This window comes from Seriola lalandi, unplaced genomic scaffold (assembly GCF_002814215.2).
Source record: "Seriola lalandi dorsalis isolate HSWRI2012SDOR001 ecotype SW California unplaced genomic scaffold, Sedor1 jcf7180002054688, whole genome shotgun sequence".
NCBI classification, from domain to species: domain Eukaryota; kingdom Metazoa; phylum Chordata; class Actinopteri; order Carangiformes; family Carangidae; genus Seriola; species Seriola lalandi.
Genome location: NW_019525241.1, coordinates 920,176 through 936,673, shown reverse-complemented (window position 1 = coordinate 936,673; position 16,498 = coordinate 920,176). Strand labels below are relative to the sequence as shown.

The window sequence follows — 16,498 nt, the reverse complement described above, 5'->3', positions numbered from 1 at the left end:
ATGGAATGTTGTGTTTCTGTAAATTATAATATTAATCTAATATAAAAAAGTGCCCCGGGATAACTTCTGATGATGAGGATTTGGAGCTGTATAAATAAAACTAGCCTTGATTTGACCTCAAAGGTGGAACAGTGTGTTTCGCCTAAACGTGTCAGGTAATGCTCTTTTAGTCCAGTAACCTGTGGGGCGTTCAGGGAGCCGGGCAGCAGGTCACACAATCAGCTTTGGCCCCTCACAAATTCCAAGGATTAAGATTTAGAGTTGTCACATTCCTGCACAGCAACAGTGAAGGAGGTGTTTACCACTTTCACTCTCTGAAAAATTATACTCAGCTCCTGAATTGTTGGTGCATTGTACATGCCTGTTGTCACTGTATCTAGTTTCAGGTACATCTAGACAGGAATGCAGGTTTTTACTATCACTATTTTTTGTGACTTCAAGCAAATTGATTTTTTTAAACTCTACAATATAAATGTTCTAATTGAGACTGACTTTAGTTTGTAAAAAAAATAAAAACAGTGAGGTGCTCTTAGTGGCCTTGCTGTGGCCGTGCAGCAGATATTTTTGTTGTATAGAGAACAACCTAGTGGTGAAACCAGACATTGTGCTTCCTCGCAGGTTCATTCACACAAGACATTTGATTAAATTGCAAGTGAATTACTAAAATCATAAATGTAGTTAGGATATTATATAATTTCCATTCAAAGCATAAAATAGGAAAGTTGCTAATTAAAATTTTACCTAGGCTGCACTAAAGCAAAGCTCAATTTGTGTCATAAAACTAATAAAGAGGACTACCAATCATAAAATATCATTATCACTGGTCATAACAATAATAATGCATTATATAATATGGTGAAGGTAAATGAACCAATCACTTTAGATCCAATAAAAGAAAGAGAAAACCTATTCAGTGAAGCACAAAGTAAACACAGTCGAGCCAAAGTTTGATCAGACCAGTTTATGTAATCTTCTATAACCTTGAACTCAAAGCAGCAAACATTATACCCACTTAATATCAGCACGTTAGCACTGTAATTGTGACAATGTTAGCATGTTGACTTTAGCAATTAGGTTAAAACACCACAGTACCTACATACATCCTCCAAGTGCTGTTAGCATGGCTAAAGACTCTTGTTTGTAATTGTTTAGGCTAATGTAGGTTCTCTAAATGGTTTTTACAAAACTTGGCTGCAGCAGAAACATATTGTCACCTTTAATCCAATGTAGCAAAGTTATGGAGAAACATTCACTTGGAGTCATGTAGTCAACTTGGCTTTTGATTTAATTCACGAGGGAAATATCCAATGCTCTACTACGTTCACCTGCTAGCTAGTCAGTAACTTTACTGGGAACATAGTGTCCCGTGGGTTTTTGGGGCTTTTTTGCTGACCTACTTCGGCCAAACATGACGCCATGAGAGTAGTGAGAGTGAACCACAACAGTAAAAGTTGCAGGCAAGAAAACCAAAACAGTAGCTGAAAGATGATAAAAAAATTTAAAAAAAGCACTGTTAGCTTTGGTTTAGTTGAGGGTAACTATAGAGTGAGGTGATATTTCTCTGACTCAGCATTACATGATACCTTTTTATAAGTAGTTATGTGATCTATTTTCAGTATTAAAATCTTGCTTATAGCTGCTTTAAGAGGACGATAGCAGCATAGAGGGACAAACGTAGCATAAGGAAAAGAGTAAGGACAGCTATAAAGTTAAGCAGGAGAGACAACATGATAACAGGCGTATTGGAGCATTAGCAGAACATGTTAAAAAAAGAAAATTAATATAAACAATGTATAAATATATTGTGAAAGTTTGTCTTTAATGCTTACAGATAAACTTCAAGGACAATCAACAAAATTGTAAAAAAGGAAGAAATAGTGATAAAATATATGGACACAACGCAAACATATCTAAATCAATGTATAAATCTGTATTATTAACAATAATTATATATATCAATCAACAACTACAGTGTATAACAGAGTAAAACATGATAGTCAAGTCTGAGTTACACTCCACTCGCTCACAGTCCACTGTGCAAGCTACAGTGGACTTTTCCAGACAAACACTGGTGAGTCTGAGGATTATGTGAATGTTCATGACCTTTAGGGTTTGCGTGAAGTGATGTGATGTAACAACAAGTGTGTCAAATGTCAGAGAGGTGAGCTATCCTGACATAAAATGTTGCTGCGAACAGTAAGAATAATGTTATCAGCCTGACATAAAATAAAACCTTTTTATAGATTTACTGACCTTCATCCTGCTTCACTTTCCCTGACCCTTGTGTCTGAAATAAAACGGAACTCAAATATGTATCCACGGCTCCAAGGGCAGATGATATCACGATAGTCACATTTTTAAAAGAAACTAAGATCCCTTTTATTTTATAAGACAATGTTCGTGAGGTTGAGCCACAAGTACAAGTACAATAAACACTATTTAATACATTAAATCTAATGTGATCTTCAGAACCTCACCGTGAAAAGAATTTTTTGGTTTTGTCGGTTTTTGAACAGATTAAACAAACTAGCCAGGCTAGCTGTTTCAAATCTTTGTGCGATGCTAAGCTAACGGTTAGCCACCTTCTCATGTTTTTAATCTCTCATCCACCTCCTGGTTTAAAGGAAATACGAATAAAAATACAAAACATTTTTCTTAGGTTACTCATTTGACTCTACCCCATGGCAAACACCTTGGAGCCACAAACTACCAAGGAAAAAGGTTCTGCCTGTGTCCGTCTGGGTCACAGACAGAGCAAAACATGGTACAGTCAAGTCTGTGTCTTTCACCCGGACACAGGCACACTGTCAGGTATTACTCCTCTGGCCAACCTACTGTAATAAAGTATTACTTTGACTTTCTGAGAACGCTTGTGTTGCCTTCATGAACTGGATCAGCCTGCAGGAATCACAGACTTCACTGACAGTGACTCTGCAAATCTGAAGCACATGCTGTAACTGGCAAAAGCAAAGCAAAGCACTGCACTTCTTCAGGTACCATCTACAGTATCTCATCTTGAAGTAAAGGGGCTATTTCTTGCAACAATAATAGTAACCAATATGTCTATATTCATATATCATCCTCGTGTATTTGAGTTGATTAATTTTCTCATCTTGTCTATACTTTACACTACTTTTTTAAATTTTTATAACCTATTACACTCTCTCTCCATACCTTAACCATCCTCAGTGTCTTCATCATAACACACTTCATTGAGGACAATGAGGATAGCTGTATTATCTCACAAACTCTCACCTATAACTGAAAAAAGTGAAAGAAAACATTGTCAATAACTGAAAACAACACTTAAGTTGTCTTGTACAAGAATTTGAAACTATATACTGTACATATATTGTATACATGTTTGCCAGACTGTCACTGCACCATCACTCTGAATGTAAAGCTGTAGGGTGAGACATTACAATCATTTCCTGACCTAATGCTATTCAAGTATAAATAGTGAACACAAGCCAAACGTTCTCCAAATATCTGACATATTCTCATATCTGAATCTGGGCTGATCTGTTGCTTTATCAGGACCTTTGACCTTTGAAGTGAACAAAAAAGAAACTGACAATTTCGGAACAATATCTGTGTTAAAAAACAAGAGGTATACTGCTTGAAGACCAAAGAGCATTGACACTGTACCATTACCACATTTGGTCCAGTATGGGTGCAGCACAGTAGTCAGGCAATGAAAAATGGTGTATGTGTCATTTCACCTGCATTATACAATAGTGTTTCCCTCCAAAAACACCTTAGATTGTGCTCTCCCTGTCCACGTCTTCTTTGTTTTTGGCAATGCTGATGTTGGCATGTCCATTGACCGCTCCGTTATTCTCTAGTTCATTTTCTTTGGCCTGATTCCTCAGCGCTAACTTCTTCTGTCTCTTGACAATTTTGAGGTAGAGACCTCCCCACAGCATGTTGGACAGGAAGTAGAGTCCAGTAATCAGCCCCATGAATGTCATTCTGGAAGTACAGTATATTGGAGCAGGTTAGGTGAAACATTTACTCTATGTGCAGAAAGTGTATTAGAATATAGGCTATGTTCATGTCTAAATTTACTTTGAACTGCTGCACAAAGTCCTCAACATTTCTGTCACTCATGTGGTTGTTAAACATGTACATAATTTAATATTTTCATAGTTATCAATGTAAAACTCAAATTACCGCCTCACGGTTGTATGCCTCTGCCACTCAGACTAGTTTCAGATTACATGCCTGTTTATCCAGAGTCATACAAAATATGAACCATTCGTGTGAAATTCTGTCATAACTGCTGTGTGAAGTCTTGAGTTATGGCTAAAAAGTGTTTTGCGAGGTTACACTAACCTTGACCTTTGACCTTTGACCACCAAAATCTAATCAGTTCAACCTTGATTCCAAGTGAACGTTTCTACCAAATTTGAAGAAATGCCCTCGAGGCGTTATGGAGACATGGCGTTCACAAGGCCAAAACCACGTTTTGTATGGTGAGCATGACCGTGACCTTTGAGCTTTGCCCACTAAAATCTAATCAGTCTATCCTTATGAATTAGTTCCGTCAAGGCGTTACTGAGATATCGTGTCCAAAACAATGGGACGTACGTACGGACGGACTGATATCCGAAAACAAAATGCCTCCAGCTCTGACTGTTGCTGGCATGGAGGCATAAAACCAAATCAGACTGCAATAAAATAATATAGTTCCATTAGATGTGTTGACGTAATTTGATTTTCAACTTTTAGAGACACTTTTTGAATCTAAATATCCTGCTTAAATGTTTTAATTAGACATGCTGTGGAGTACTACAAGTAGACTAGACTTGTTTCACTGTACCTAAAGGCATCAGCGTCATAGAGTCTACACGCTCCTCGGCCTCCACATTGCTTGGTGCCCCACTTCAAACAGGTCCGGTCAATGAGTGCCCCAAAATAAATAGGCGGAGGTATCCCACCTGAAAACAAACACAGTCACATGTGTAAATAGTGTCAGTGGTCTCATTAGAGGCCTGGTCTGTCTGTAGTCCAGTACTCACCCAGAGTTCTTACTATCAGCGTCTGCATACCCAGAGCCAGTGACTTCAGGTCCTGCTGTATGGACCTGAACATGGATCAGAAGATATCGTATTAGATGTTAATATGAGCATAAGATGCAATATTACACTATAGTAGCTTCTTGAAACTAAGCCACCATGAAAACCAGAGATTAACTCTTTGAACAAATGGAAGTGGAGCCAGTGTTTTTAGTAGTTTTAGTGTTTCTGACCTGAGCAGTACAATGTATCCTGGCGTGCCCCCGCAGGCAGAAATGAAGGAGCCCACTACGGATAAAGCCATGTAGATTTTAAATATGCGTTCACAGTCACTCTTCCTGGGGCACTGCCCCAGCACTGCAGACATGTTCATGCCTGGAGTCATCATATCCCCAATGCAAGTGCAGTTATGAAACACCTAAAGAGCCAGAGGAGAAAAAATGTGAAAATCAAGACTTTGGTTTCTAAAATTAAAGTGCTCATTTTCCATTTAGGTTTGTCTGATATGGGTTCATGAGTAAATTCATGCTTCCAAATGGACAAAACTTGTTGATTTTAATGATCCCATTGCCTTTTTTCAGCATGTTATGAGTTCAATCTAACGGTTTGATGTTGTGGGTGGGGCAATGAACGGTCTGTAGGAGATGTGAGTGGGACTTTATCAGTGTCAGTGCTCTGACTCTGCTTGTTTCACAGGTTAATGCTTGAAGATGTAGTTTTCTAAATGTAGCAGAGAGTGTGCTTAAATTTGTAACTGTCAATCAAAGGTGGGCTGACGACCATATGCTTTACAAAAATATAACCAGACATCAAGTATAAACATGTCCTCGGTCTGGTTACATTGCATTCTGGTCTTTGAAAGTACTGTTAGTGCAGAAAGGGGTATCTGTGCTCTCTGTCCTTTTTCCCTCTCTTTTTCCACTATGATTACTCAGTGTCATTGACAAGTAAAGCTGTCAAACGTATCTGTCTTGTAACTGTGACCACGTTATCTACATCTTGGCCAATTTAATCTACCAGCTTTATTGTCTCCGTCAGGGCCCGCCAGCTGCTGCCTCACCGTTTCCTTGCCGATACCGGTGGAGGTCTGACAGCCAGCCAGGCAGGGCGAGGCGTATGTCATGCCGTTGTAGGCGCACACCGGGTCCCAGTGCTTCATTGAGCAGGAGCAGCCCATATTGCACTGTGACACCAAAGTCTGCTGGTTGTAGGACACCTGACGAGCTCTGGTGCACACATCAACAGATATCAAATCAGACATAGTGATAGGAATCTTTGCAATGCACAAACACCTTCAGTGACCTTTACATAGTATCTAAGTAAAAAGGATGGTTTGCATGCCACTCACCCCTGATATGAGACGGTGAGACCGGCCACATCTGCATTTTCACAGTGGATGAAGACCTGAATGGAAAGCAAACAAAAGGACCCGAGAGAGGCAGCGATCGACACCCTGGCGGCTCCGACGACGCCCAGCTTGAAACGTTTCAACACAAAACCACCGGTGATGATGCCCAAAGCCACAGCTGGCAGGTTCAGTATACCTGGAGGAATGGGTGGATCAATACGCTGGAATTATTTTGGTCACACTTTTTGGCCAAACTGTAATAAAAATGTTATTTACACTGGGTAGCACATAAGCATAGGAGCTGTTGGAGAGCAGAAATACAAAGGAGACTGACAGGAAAAGTTGGAACCTAAGCTAAAATAACATATCTTCAAAGACATCCATTATATTGTGCCACAATTCCCCAGACGTACTCCCACAGTCCTTTCAGATGGAACTGAGGTGCACCATCAGCACCACCTGTCATATTCCAAATGCGAAGTTATTTAACACTATTTTTCCCCATAAAATTGAAATGTCAATGACAAGGTCAGTTTGATCTAGTTTGAATTCATACTGTTACCAGCTGGAAAAGCAGAAGCTAGATGTTTCAGCAATTTATCAATTTATTGGTTAGTTGCAATACTTACATTGTACAACTATTTTAGCAAGTTTTATCAAACCGTTTTAACTGTTTAATCATTACTTTTAACTAACTCTTGTTGATATTTTTTCATTCCTTTTAGCTTACTATTTTAACCATTGATCCAACACTTTTATCAATACATTTTAACTATTGATCCTTTAGCCATTTTAACCTTTAGCCATCTTGTTTAGCAGTTTTCCATTACTTCTTCCTACCATTACATCCATTTCAAATATAAATATTACACTAACTTAACTCTTCAACCATTTATCCAATACTATTTTATTATTTAACTATTTTAACAATTACAAAATTATGTTATTTGAATAGTTCATTGATTGCTTTTCAGCAAACTATTTAGAATTCTCTGCTCACTTGTTAACTCAGTTTGTGGATTTAAAAAAAATATTTTGTTGTTGTCTTCGTTTGTTTGTTTGTTTGTTTGTATGTTTGTTTGATGGTTGATTGGTTGGTTGTTTTTCAAATTAGTTGATCACCTACATAATCTTCCCATGTACCTCTTGGAACTGCAGAAATACCCCAGGGAGTACAAGTAATCCTGGTTGGGAGGTAGAACTAGAACAATAACCCTGGTATCACGCCATGCAGGTAAACAGTCATAAAAAGTTAATCATAGCTCAAGGTGCTACTTTACAGACACACACAAACAAAAGGACAGCCCACAGTGGGCTACTTAGTGCTCACATTCAAGTTAACTTTATCTCTCACAATCACACTTCCTTCCTTCTTCAACAACATCATTGTTTCAGTTGCTTTTGGCAACAAAGTGCAGTACACTCAGGGGCTCAGTACCTATGAGGAAAATGGCCTTGGAGGCTGATTGACCGTAAATTTGCTCCAAGAACTTTGGCTTGAAGGTGATCATTCCAATGAAGCCGTTGACGGCCACCAGGTAGGTGAGGATCATCAGTGAGAAGATGCTGTTTTTGAAGAGTCGTCTCAGAGACGGGATGAAATCTGGTGAAAGGCAGAAACACAAAGAGAGATTATGGCTCAACAGCTGTACTGACATACACAATGGCTTCCTTATAATGAGCGAATGTAAAAATAAACAGTCAAACTCATTAACTAATTTAGTATCCTCAGGTCTTTGCTGACAAAATAGCAGCAGTTTCAATAACATTACCATATATTTGAGATGGTATATTAATAAACTTTTCAATTTCATATACCTATAGTATATCTATAGACATTGACAAGGCAAATGTTTACACACATAGATTCAATAAGAAATGCTTATGCCCATTTATGTTTACATTTATTACACGTCTCTAGTTTAACTGCTGGAAATGTTCATGTCGTCCACCTACCTCATATTTTTTGTATTGCTAAATTTCTGTCATTTTTGTTTGTTATAAACTTCTTTTAGTTATGTTTTGCTGGAAGCGAACATTTTGTTATTATGCAATGTTGTGTAATGAACTATGGCATGAGTGGGCCTCTGCTTAGGTAACTGTTTCCACATGTTTCTCTCTCCTGATATGTCATTCACCTCTTTTCCAGATCGCATGTTGGTAAGTTCAGGAATCAGTGTTACTGGTCTTGGCTCAGGTTTTTCTGGGGTATACCGAGTTAATGATTACACGTTTTCACTCTAAAACCTGTCTGACACATTTCTTGGTGTTTAAAGTCCCAGAGTAGGTGAAGCCCTTTTGAGTATTTTAACAAGTAGTTGAATTGTGGACATTGATCTTCAGAGTAAGCTTGATGCTAAATTTCTGTGATTAACTGTGGTGCATGAAATAATAATGCAACAGGCTGCGTGGTACCTTTAGCCAGCTGCTTGAACGTGACTGGCCCCTCTTTCTCCTCGTGGTCCTGGTTTTCCTCTGGGAGGAAGTTCTCCTGCTCTGCCACTGTGGTGAGTTCTGTGCTCTTACTCTGGCTCTGCTCTTGTCCCTGCTTGGGCAGGGACTTAGGCAGGAACCAGAATGGGATACTGGACAGCAGGATCACAGTGCCAGTTGCTATGAAGCCCAACCACCAGGCCCCCACCCAGCGGGAGTCCTTATGGTTAATGGTGATAGTGTCTGTGAGAAGGAGAAAGGTGAAGACAACAGGTTTTGAAGGGGATAGTTTTTAGCAAGATGGGAGCATTCAGTCCACTTGCTTGGGGAGTGTCATAAACTCTAATCCATGCAGTAAATACTGAAATACTCCAACTATGTCAACAAGATGAGACGTTGGGAAATTCTGTGGACTCTGGAAGACCTGCAATCACTCAATGACAAACTGTTTTGCTCTTTAACTACAACCTTTTCCTTGAAGGTTCAAAGGGAGGAATGGTTAACTGTTCTGCAGAAGGGCACTTTGATGGCAGATTTTAACAGAAGGGAGATTGTGTTGCTCATATCAACCAGGTGTTGCCTCTGTAAAAAATAGGTCTGTACACTGCCAATTTATCAGTATAATTATTATCAATCAAGGATAACACTTGTATGAAATGAACATGTAAACCTTACTGGTGCAAAGTGGGATTTTTACTCAAAATTAACCAAAGTACAGTTTAGTATGAGTGATGTGCAGTGTTGCAGTGCCACGTTAAAGGCACTATTAATGTGGCTATCGCTACATAGCCAGCATTAGCATTAACAGTTGATTACTTACCAGTCTAGAAGAAACATTGTGACTTCAGCATTAATTTTTATTCCTTTACTCGCCCAGATATGTCTCCAGCGGTCTTCTCTTGTTTCGCTTCTATTTCTATCACTTCTTTTCCTCTACTGAAGTTGGCATGTTAACCAGCTAGCCCTGCCTCATCACTTTCTGATACCGAGTCACTGTAGCGTCCAGTCCGCCCTGAAGAAGTAGTGCTGCTCAGACGGCGTGTTATAACCTGCAACAGTGGCTGAAGCTCTTACCAACAGTGAGAAAGTAAACTGCTGCTAATGCTAACGTTGGCCATGTAGCAATAGCAAAACTTACAAATAGCTCCTTTAAGACATTTGGTACGTTACCTAAATCCACAGATCCAATGTCCACATAGATCTTGGCAAGGAAGGACCCAAGCATGAACCCAAACATAGGTCCTAGGATCCCCACTGTATGGATACAAGCTGGCAAATGTAGAAACAGAAAGAACGGTTACATATTCGAGTGCTGTGACATTAATCGAGCAGTACAAAAGGTAAAAATTAAAGATCAAAGTGATCTGAGATGGAGGATAATGTAGTTAAGCTCCAAAGCAGCATTAAGTAACCGAAGCAGGAGGAAAGCGTGTAACACGCCATAAAAACCAGAGACCGCCGGCTGTAAACTGACTGACCCAAATAGAAAGGAGTGTTCTCCTCTCTGGAGAAATCATCCAGGTAGGACACTCCCAGAGGCATGATGGGAGTCTCTCCAATCCCACGCAGCATGTTGCCCAGGAATACATAGATCCACATGGACGAGCCAGTCGCCTTTTCACAAGCTAAAAGGGGGAAATAGACTTAGAATGTGAACTTCTGCTCCTCTAAATGTATGATTTGATATTATATTTAATATGGACAACAGGCTGCCTACAGTGACAGAAGTGGTTTTCAAACCTGAGGGATCTTAGGTTTGAATTGATTTGCTATTTACCTGTTATAGCCTCTAAATCAGGTGTCTCCTCTGCGTCAGTCATGCTGTGGTTGGAGAGACAGGGCAGGATGCTCTCAGTGCTGTTGACGTCTTTGCTGTGAGACACACTCGTCTCGTATTTATACCTGGAAAACATCACAAATTATTACAGGACTCTCCTGTCCAAAATTACACAGCTATGTCCTCTCTAAAAATTGCCAAGTATCTACCACACTAAAGAAGCTTTCAACTAATTTTAAAGCATCATTGTTTATACTGTATCTCGCATGTTACAAATGCCCATTGTTATAGACTACATATTTATGTCATGGAGGCAGAAAAACATAGATGTAGTATAGTTTTAGAAAATGTTTAAAAAAGGGGCCAGTGTTGGGTTTCCCATCCTCCAGCCCTCGACCGACGCCAGATAATTCAAATGTGGATTACAGGGCAGAGACTAGCTGGAGTTTAGCTGGGCTGAGCAAGTGGCATGACCTATGTCAATCCAGGAAAACATGCCACCAAATGTAAGTGTCTAAGTAAAGTGCTAATGTCTTTTTAACATCAACTTTCAAAATGACCTGCAAGATACACTTCCATGGCTGACTATCAAACGGGCAAATGACCCAGAAGCCGAGGTTTACTGTGTATCAGATGGTTTAGGGGAATTTAATGAAGCTTGTTCAGGAATTTGTTCCACAAAAGCACAATAACAACTAAAGTGGGGCCTGCATTACGTCTGGCCCTGCCTTCTAGAGGAGCTTTATGTCAAATTTTAGTTTTATTTTAATTTACATTGCTTTCATATGGGACATTTGCCTAAATTAAGTTCTGTTAAATCAAATTACCTTTGACACATAAAAACCCTGAGGCCTGGTTGTATTATGCCAGCCTCTGGTAGGGGGTTTAATTTGGGTCATTGGGCATATAAACTGAAGCATATACAAACTGGGTAGGGGGCTCAAATTGGGCCCTAATCTTTGCCCCAGGGCCCCAAACAGATTAATCCTGCAGTGTACACATTAGAACAATTAGCCACAGTTTTAATGATATTTTATACCTCTTCTTTTACTTGTATTTTGCAAGGGGGAAATTCAGTTTAATATAACATTCACAGAATTAATTGTTATTTGATTCAGGCCACTGAGGTTCAGTTCAATATTAAAACTTCTATAACTGTATTACTCCAATTATAATTGATGCAGGATATACCTTAACAAGGCCACAGTGTAAGATAAGAAAAAGTTGAGTATTGATAATACAAAGAAAACTGTGTACTAACGGTCCCTGGAAGAAGTGAGGCAGGGCTATGAGGAAAGACCCAGCAGCCATGATCAAGCAGCCAATACCAATCAGCCTGGGACGATGGAGCTTTGCACCAAAGTAGCTCACAAAGGCTATTACCAAGAGGTTTCCTGGGAAGCAGAAAGATGAAAAATGACTGAATGAATGAATTAATGAATTGTTGCAAGTGGAGCTATGTTCAAAGGTAACACAACCTGCCAACCACCACTTCTAAAAACTGGTGTTTTTGTGAGAAATGATAAAACGAGTAACCCTTTGTAACTAACGGCTACATGTAGTATGATACAGAAATGGCTGTATCTCAAAAACTACAAGGAATTATATCAAATTGTTGGTGCCACTGGATTCAATTCAATTTCAATAATGTGTAAATCTGATATTTAATATGTCAAATGAATATTAAAATTATTTTTGTGTTTTTTTTCTTTGTGTGTATAAAAGAAAATCAACTTTGTCTAACAATTAAGGCATGAAAAAACATATTGATTTTGTCATGTGTAGCCATGTGTTTCAACAGTTTCAACAGCAAATCTTGTGTTTCCACCTCCAACAGAAAAAAAAACTGTGGGGCTTTTTCTTAACATACTAAATATAGTTAGTCGTGGTGGGCAGATTTCATTACCTCCAGCCAACTGCTTCTGTCTTTATGCTAAGCTAACCATTTTATGGTAGCTTGATATTTAGCTACCATGCAGACATAAAAGTGGTATAGGTCCAAGTGCAAGAAAGCAAGTAAGCGCATGTCCCCAAATCAAGTTAATTCTTTTAATAGGGAGGATTGGATCCAATATCCAAAAACTTCACATACCCATTTCAAAGCTGCCATCTATGACCCCAATGAGGGAGCTGGGGATGTCAAAGCGCCTCTCGATCTGGGTGATGGAGCTCTTCATGTAGGCCCCACCAAAGGCTTTGGAAAAATATACAAATGCCAGAGAGGCCAGGAAGAGCTGGAAAACACAAACAAGAAGTTTTTGGCTGAAGCCATTCTTCAGTGAAACAGGTTCGGTTAGGGGATGTTGATTTGATTAGGCGTGTTGGCTCTCCTCAAAGGTTTTTGAGTTAGAGGATTAAGCTTCTTTTTTTTTCTTCCTTTTTTTTTCTTGCACTTCCAGTAATGCAATAAAAGGTTTTTGGATGAGGCCTTTTTTCTCAACAAAGCTAAAAGGATGTAATTGCACCTTGCACAGGGAAAGTGTGAATGACCATATTATCACACAGACTCCCATGATAGAGTAGGCTCACACACACAACACTTAACATTTAAAGACCTACAGTACTTCACACCAGCCTTCAATGTTGATTTGATTACATTAATTTACATTAGATTACAGCTTTTTTAAAGATTTGAATAGAACAGAGTAGTTACTCATTTACTAAATCCCTCCCTTGATCAGCGACTGTCCAATCACAGCCTAGCATGCTGCATCCTGCTTTTGACTTGAGTGGCACATCTGCCACCGTTATCTTTGTAAACTGCATATGTTCCTGTCAGGAATGGAAAGCTTGACAAGCATATTCATTTTAATTAAAAACTATTATGAAAAAACTGAGTAAAATATTAACCTACTACACAAAAATACAATTTTACATTAGCAACACAGATGTTTCAATCTTATCTTCATTTCCACATCCTGTTTGTGAAGGACAAAGAAAGACATATATCTTATCACACCTTGTAATGAATAAAAAAAATTCTAGTACTTTATTTTTTTTGGAGTTTGTTTGCTTTACCAGTACAAATCCTACTTGTGTGCAGCCTTCAAATTGTTCCAAAGACAGTTAAAGATTAAAGGGATTCACACTGGGCTGCAGGTCACAGACGATTCTGTGAATACTCTTAGATAACTGCACCCACTTGTCTAACAGCTCCACAGGTGACATTAAAGCTCCTCTAGAGTTCAACTTGTTTCTACTTTTTAACAAGAAGAGAGGTTTCGTACTTTCCTGTAACATTTTGCAAGAAATCAAAATCGTCAAACCAATATTACTTGCTAAGTAGAGCTGATAATGCCCCACTTTCTAGTATGGTTAGTCTGTTATCAGCAAACATCCTGACAAAGTGAACCAATAAACACAGCTCTTACATTGTATGTACACAGGTCACTGCAACCATACCACTATTCCCATTGCATGAGGAAGCAAACCCACTTTTCATGGACTGAATGTCTCATTTGGTGTCAAAGCCTCAATAGTTTTATCTGGTCAAGAGAACAATTTGTTAAGCAAGAATGATATAGGTACTTAAAGTTGTAGTTAGTTAGTTTGTTAGTTTGTTAGTGTTATTGCGTGACTTTCCGTGGTGGAAGAAGTTTTCAGATCAAGTGAAAGTCAGATAAGTGAAAGTACCGAAGAATAACACAAACTAACTAACTGATCAAGGCAGCGATATTCCAGCAAGTCCGGTGATCTGCAAGGTAAAATTACTGTTTTTGTCAATGGAGTCTGGTAGTGATGTAACAGTTGCCTCTGGTTAAACAAAAATGATCTTTCTCTAACAAAAAAGGTCTATCTCTCTAGGAATCCAATTAATAATGTTGCCACTTATAATAATAATGATCAATAATAATAATAATAATAATAATAATCATCATAATAATATAAACATATCAATCATTTACACCCAAAATCATGGGAAAATAAGCCCAAAGTTCAAAAGTCATGAAGTTATCCCTTAATGCTTTACCTTTTTACAGCCCAATTAGGGTAAGCATTTGTAGGACACAGATAATACTGACATAAAAATGCCATACCAAGACAAATGTGTAGAGGTAACGTGAAAGAAACACATTTGACTTGGCTTTTGGATGTTTGGCTAAGACTAAGTCATGCCATGGTCACAACACAGTCATTAAGACTTGGATATGTATGGAGCAATAAGTGATATTCTCAAACATTTAAATACTGGGAAAAATAAAAACATTTGACCAACCTTGAGCTTGGAGCAGCAAGCTTCACGTGGTTTTTTGGACTCTACACTCATGATGCTGCTGTGTGCTTGACAGATGCAAAGACGCAGAAAACACAGCACCGAAGGACCTGCAGACGGACACCAAGATTATGAGTTTGGGGAAAATTACGTTCAATTCAACTGATTCAAATTTGCAAAACTGAAAAAAACTAATGTCTTATTACCAATCTACTAGATTTACTCTTAAATGAGGTTACTGGATATGCATAAAGACTCAAATCTCAGTGTAGCACTGTAAATAATAACAAAATGTAGTCCCCAGCTTTCTTTTAGGCAAAATATACCAGTAATTTACACTACAGCACCAGTAAATACTAAAAAGTTTCATCTTAAATAAGAACTTTGTGCAGAATTAGAAGAGTTCAAAAACCAGTAAAAGTAATTACCTGAGAGGCAGCGGTGGTCCTACGATGGATGGGAGGGATGTGGTAAAGTAGCTGAGGGCTTGTTGTACCTGGCAGGACTTTGTGCTTAAAGCAAGCGCCTTATCACAAACAAACTACAACATCACCTGTAATCAGTAACCCATCTACTCGTGCACTTGTTGATCATGTCAATAAAAAACCCTGAAACCCCTCCAGTCCTCACACACACATGCACACACACACACACACACACACACACCTGACACACACACACAGTCACAAACCCAAACGTGACTGAACTGGTTGGGTAAGGTCCAGTAGGATGCATGTCTGACCAGCACCGGAAGGTTCAGAGGTTCACTGAATGCAAACACACACAGAGGCATTCACAGTTTGCGCACACTCGCACATCCTCCTCTGTGAACATCATAAGCCTCCTGAGTATCCATCCTTTTGAATGCACAACAAACAGCAGCAGCGTGAAGCTGGCCAAAGCTTATTTTACAAGCCTGCTGTTTCTGTTCGTTTGCTGTTTTCAAAGAGTGAAATGCTTTCCTCTTCCAGAGAAACTCAGCTTTTGTAAGACTGGGTGTTTCCTTGGCTTGATCAAAGTCTTCCTGTCCTATTGATAGCCGCAAACAATGGCTTTCTCTGTGTGTCCCAATGCCCGAGAAACACACATCAAAATATAAACACAGTATATAAGATATTCATTATAAATACTCATTTTGACATTACAGCTGCAGCAGCTCCACAATGTGGGATTCTTTGCCCGCCAAATTGTTAGTCATCATTTTTGTGTAAATTATTTTTTGTAATTCATAAATTCATTGAAATAAAGACAAATTTAGAGTTGAATCTGAAAGAGCCAGTTCACCAAACTGTTTTTTTTAAATGTTTTTTTTTTTTTTATTTTCTTTGTCAATACAGATTTTTGACAGAAGAGAGTCCCTGTTACTGCAGATAATCCAGGGACCACAATGTTAATGGTTTTAACAGATTGCGTCTTCCATGGAAATCTGTTTACAGTGAAGTTCTGGATTATTTAGAGTAACAAGAGTATTTCAAAACCTGCATAGATAAAACCAAAACCTGTCTGCTTGGCTAAATATCACCACTATCAAGAAGCTATTTTTTGTCACTTGAATGAAACGACCCTAACTTCCAGACGAAATGTCATTGGCACAGAAGTGATCAAAGCTACAGCAGCGTTGCTGCCGACCGGTGAAAAAGTGAGAGTAAAGTAAATTTACTTTAGGGAGGCACATTGTGTTTTATGAAGTTGAACTTACTGCACTGACA

At 38.8% G+C, this 16,498-nt stretch overlaps 1 protein-coding gene across 2 annotated transcripts; it reads right to left on the bottom strand.

Annotated features, from left to right (window-relative positions):
* Positions 1 to 1,800: 1,800 nt before the first annotated feature.
* slco1d1 (solute carrier organic anion transporter family, member 1D1) lies at positions 1,801 to 15,374 on the bottom strand. 2 transcript variants are annotated; one of them, XR_015438268.1, is made up of 16 exons: positions 15,218 to 15,374; positions 14,793 to 14,899; positions 12,669 to 12,810; positions 11,838 to 11,970; positions 10,577 to 10,701; positions 10,278 to 10,424; positions 9,970 to 10,068; positions 8,782 to 9,042; positions 7,805 to 7,969; positions 6,367 to 6,562; positions 6,079 to 6,244; positions 5,252 to 5,436; positions 5,022 to 5,086; positions 4,823 to 4,940; positions 2,665 to 3,972; positions 1,801 to 2,233 (listed from the first exon to the last, which is right to left on the bottom strand). XR_015438268.1 is itself a non-coding variant. In XM_023423009.2 (15 exons), exons 2-15 carry the CDS (start codon positions 14,841 to 14,843, stop codon positions 3,759 to 3,761), a joined length of 2,067 nt encoding a protein of 688 aa, XP_023278777.1. In that variant the 5' UTR covers positions 14,844 to 14,899; positions 15,218 to 15,374; the 3' UTR covers positions 1,801 to 3,758. The 2 variants fall into 2 exon arrangements, 1 of the variants encoding a protein (XP_023278777.1); XM_023423009.2 differs by having other exon boundaries at positions 1,801 to 3,972.
* Between the last annotated feature and the right edge of the window lie 1,124 nt (positions 15,375 to 16,498).

Coding starts and splice junctions, on each gene's coding strand:
- slco1d1 (XM_023423009.2), bottom strand. CDS start 14,843: ATGAGTGTAGAGTCCAAAAAACCACGTGAAGCTTGCTGCTCCAAGCTC. Junction 10,702..11,837: donor CCTCACTTCTTCCAGGGACC/GTTAGTACACAG, acceptor GATGTTTTCCAG/GTATAAATACGAGACGAGTG. Junction 9,043..9,969: donor CATTGGATCTGTGGATTTAG/GTAACGTACCAA, acceptor TCCTTCTCACAG/ACACTATCACCATTAACCAT.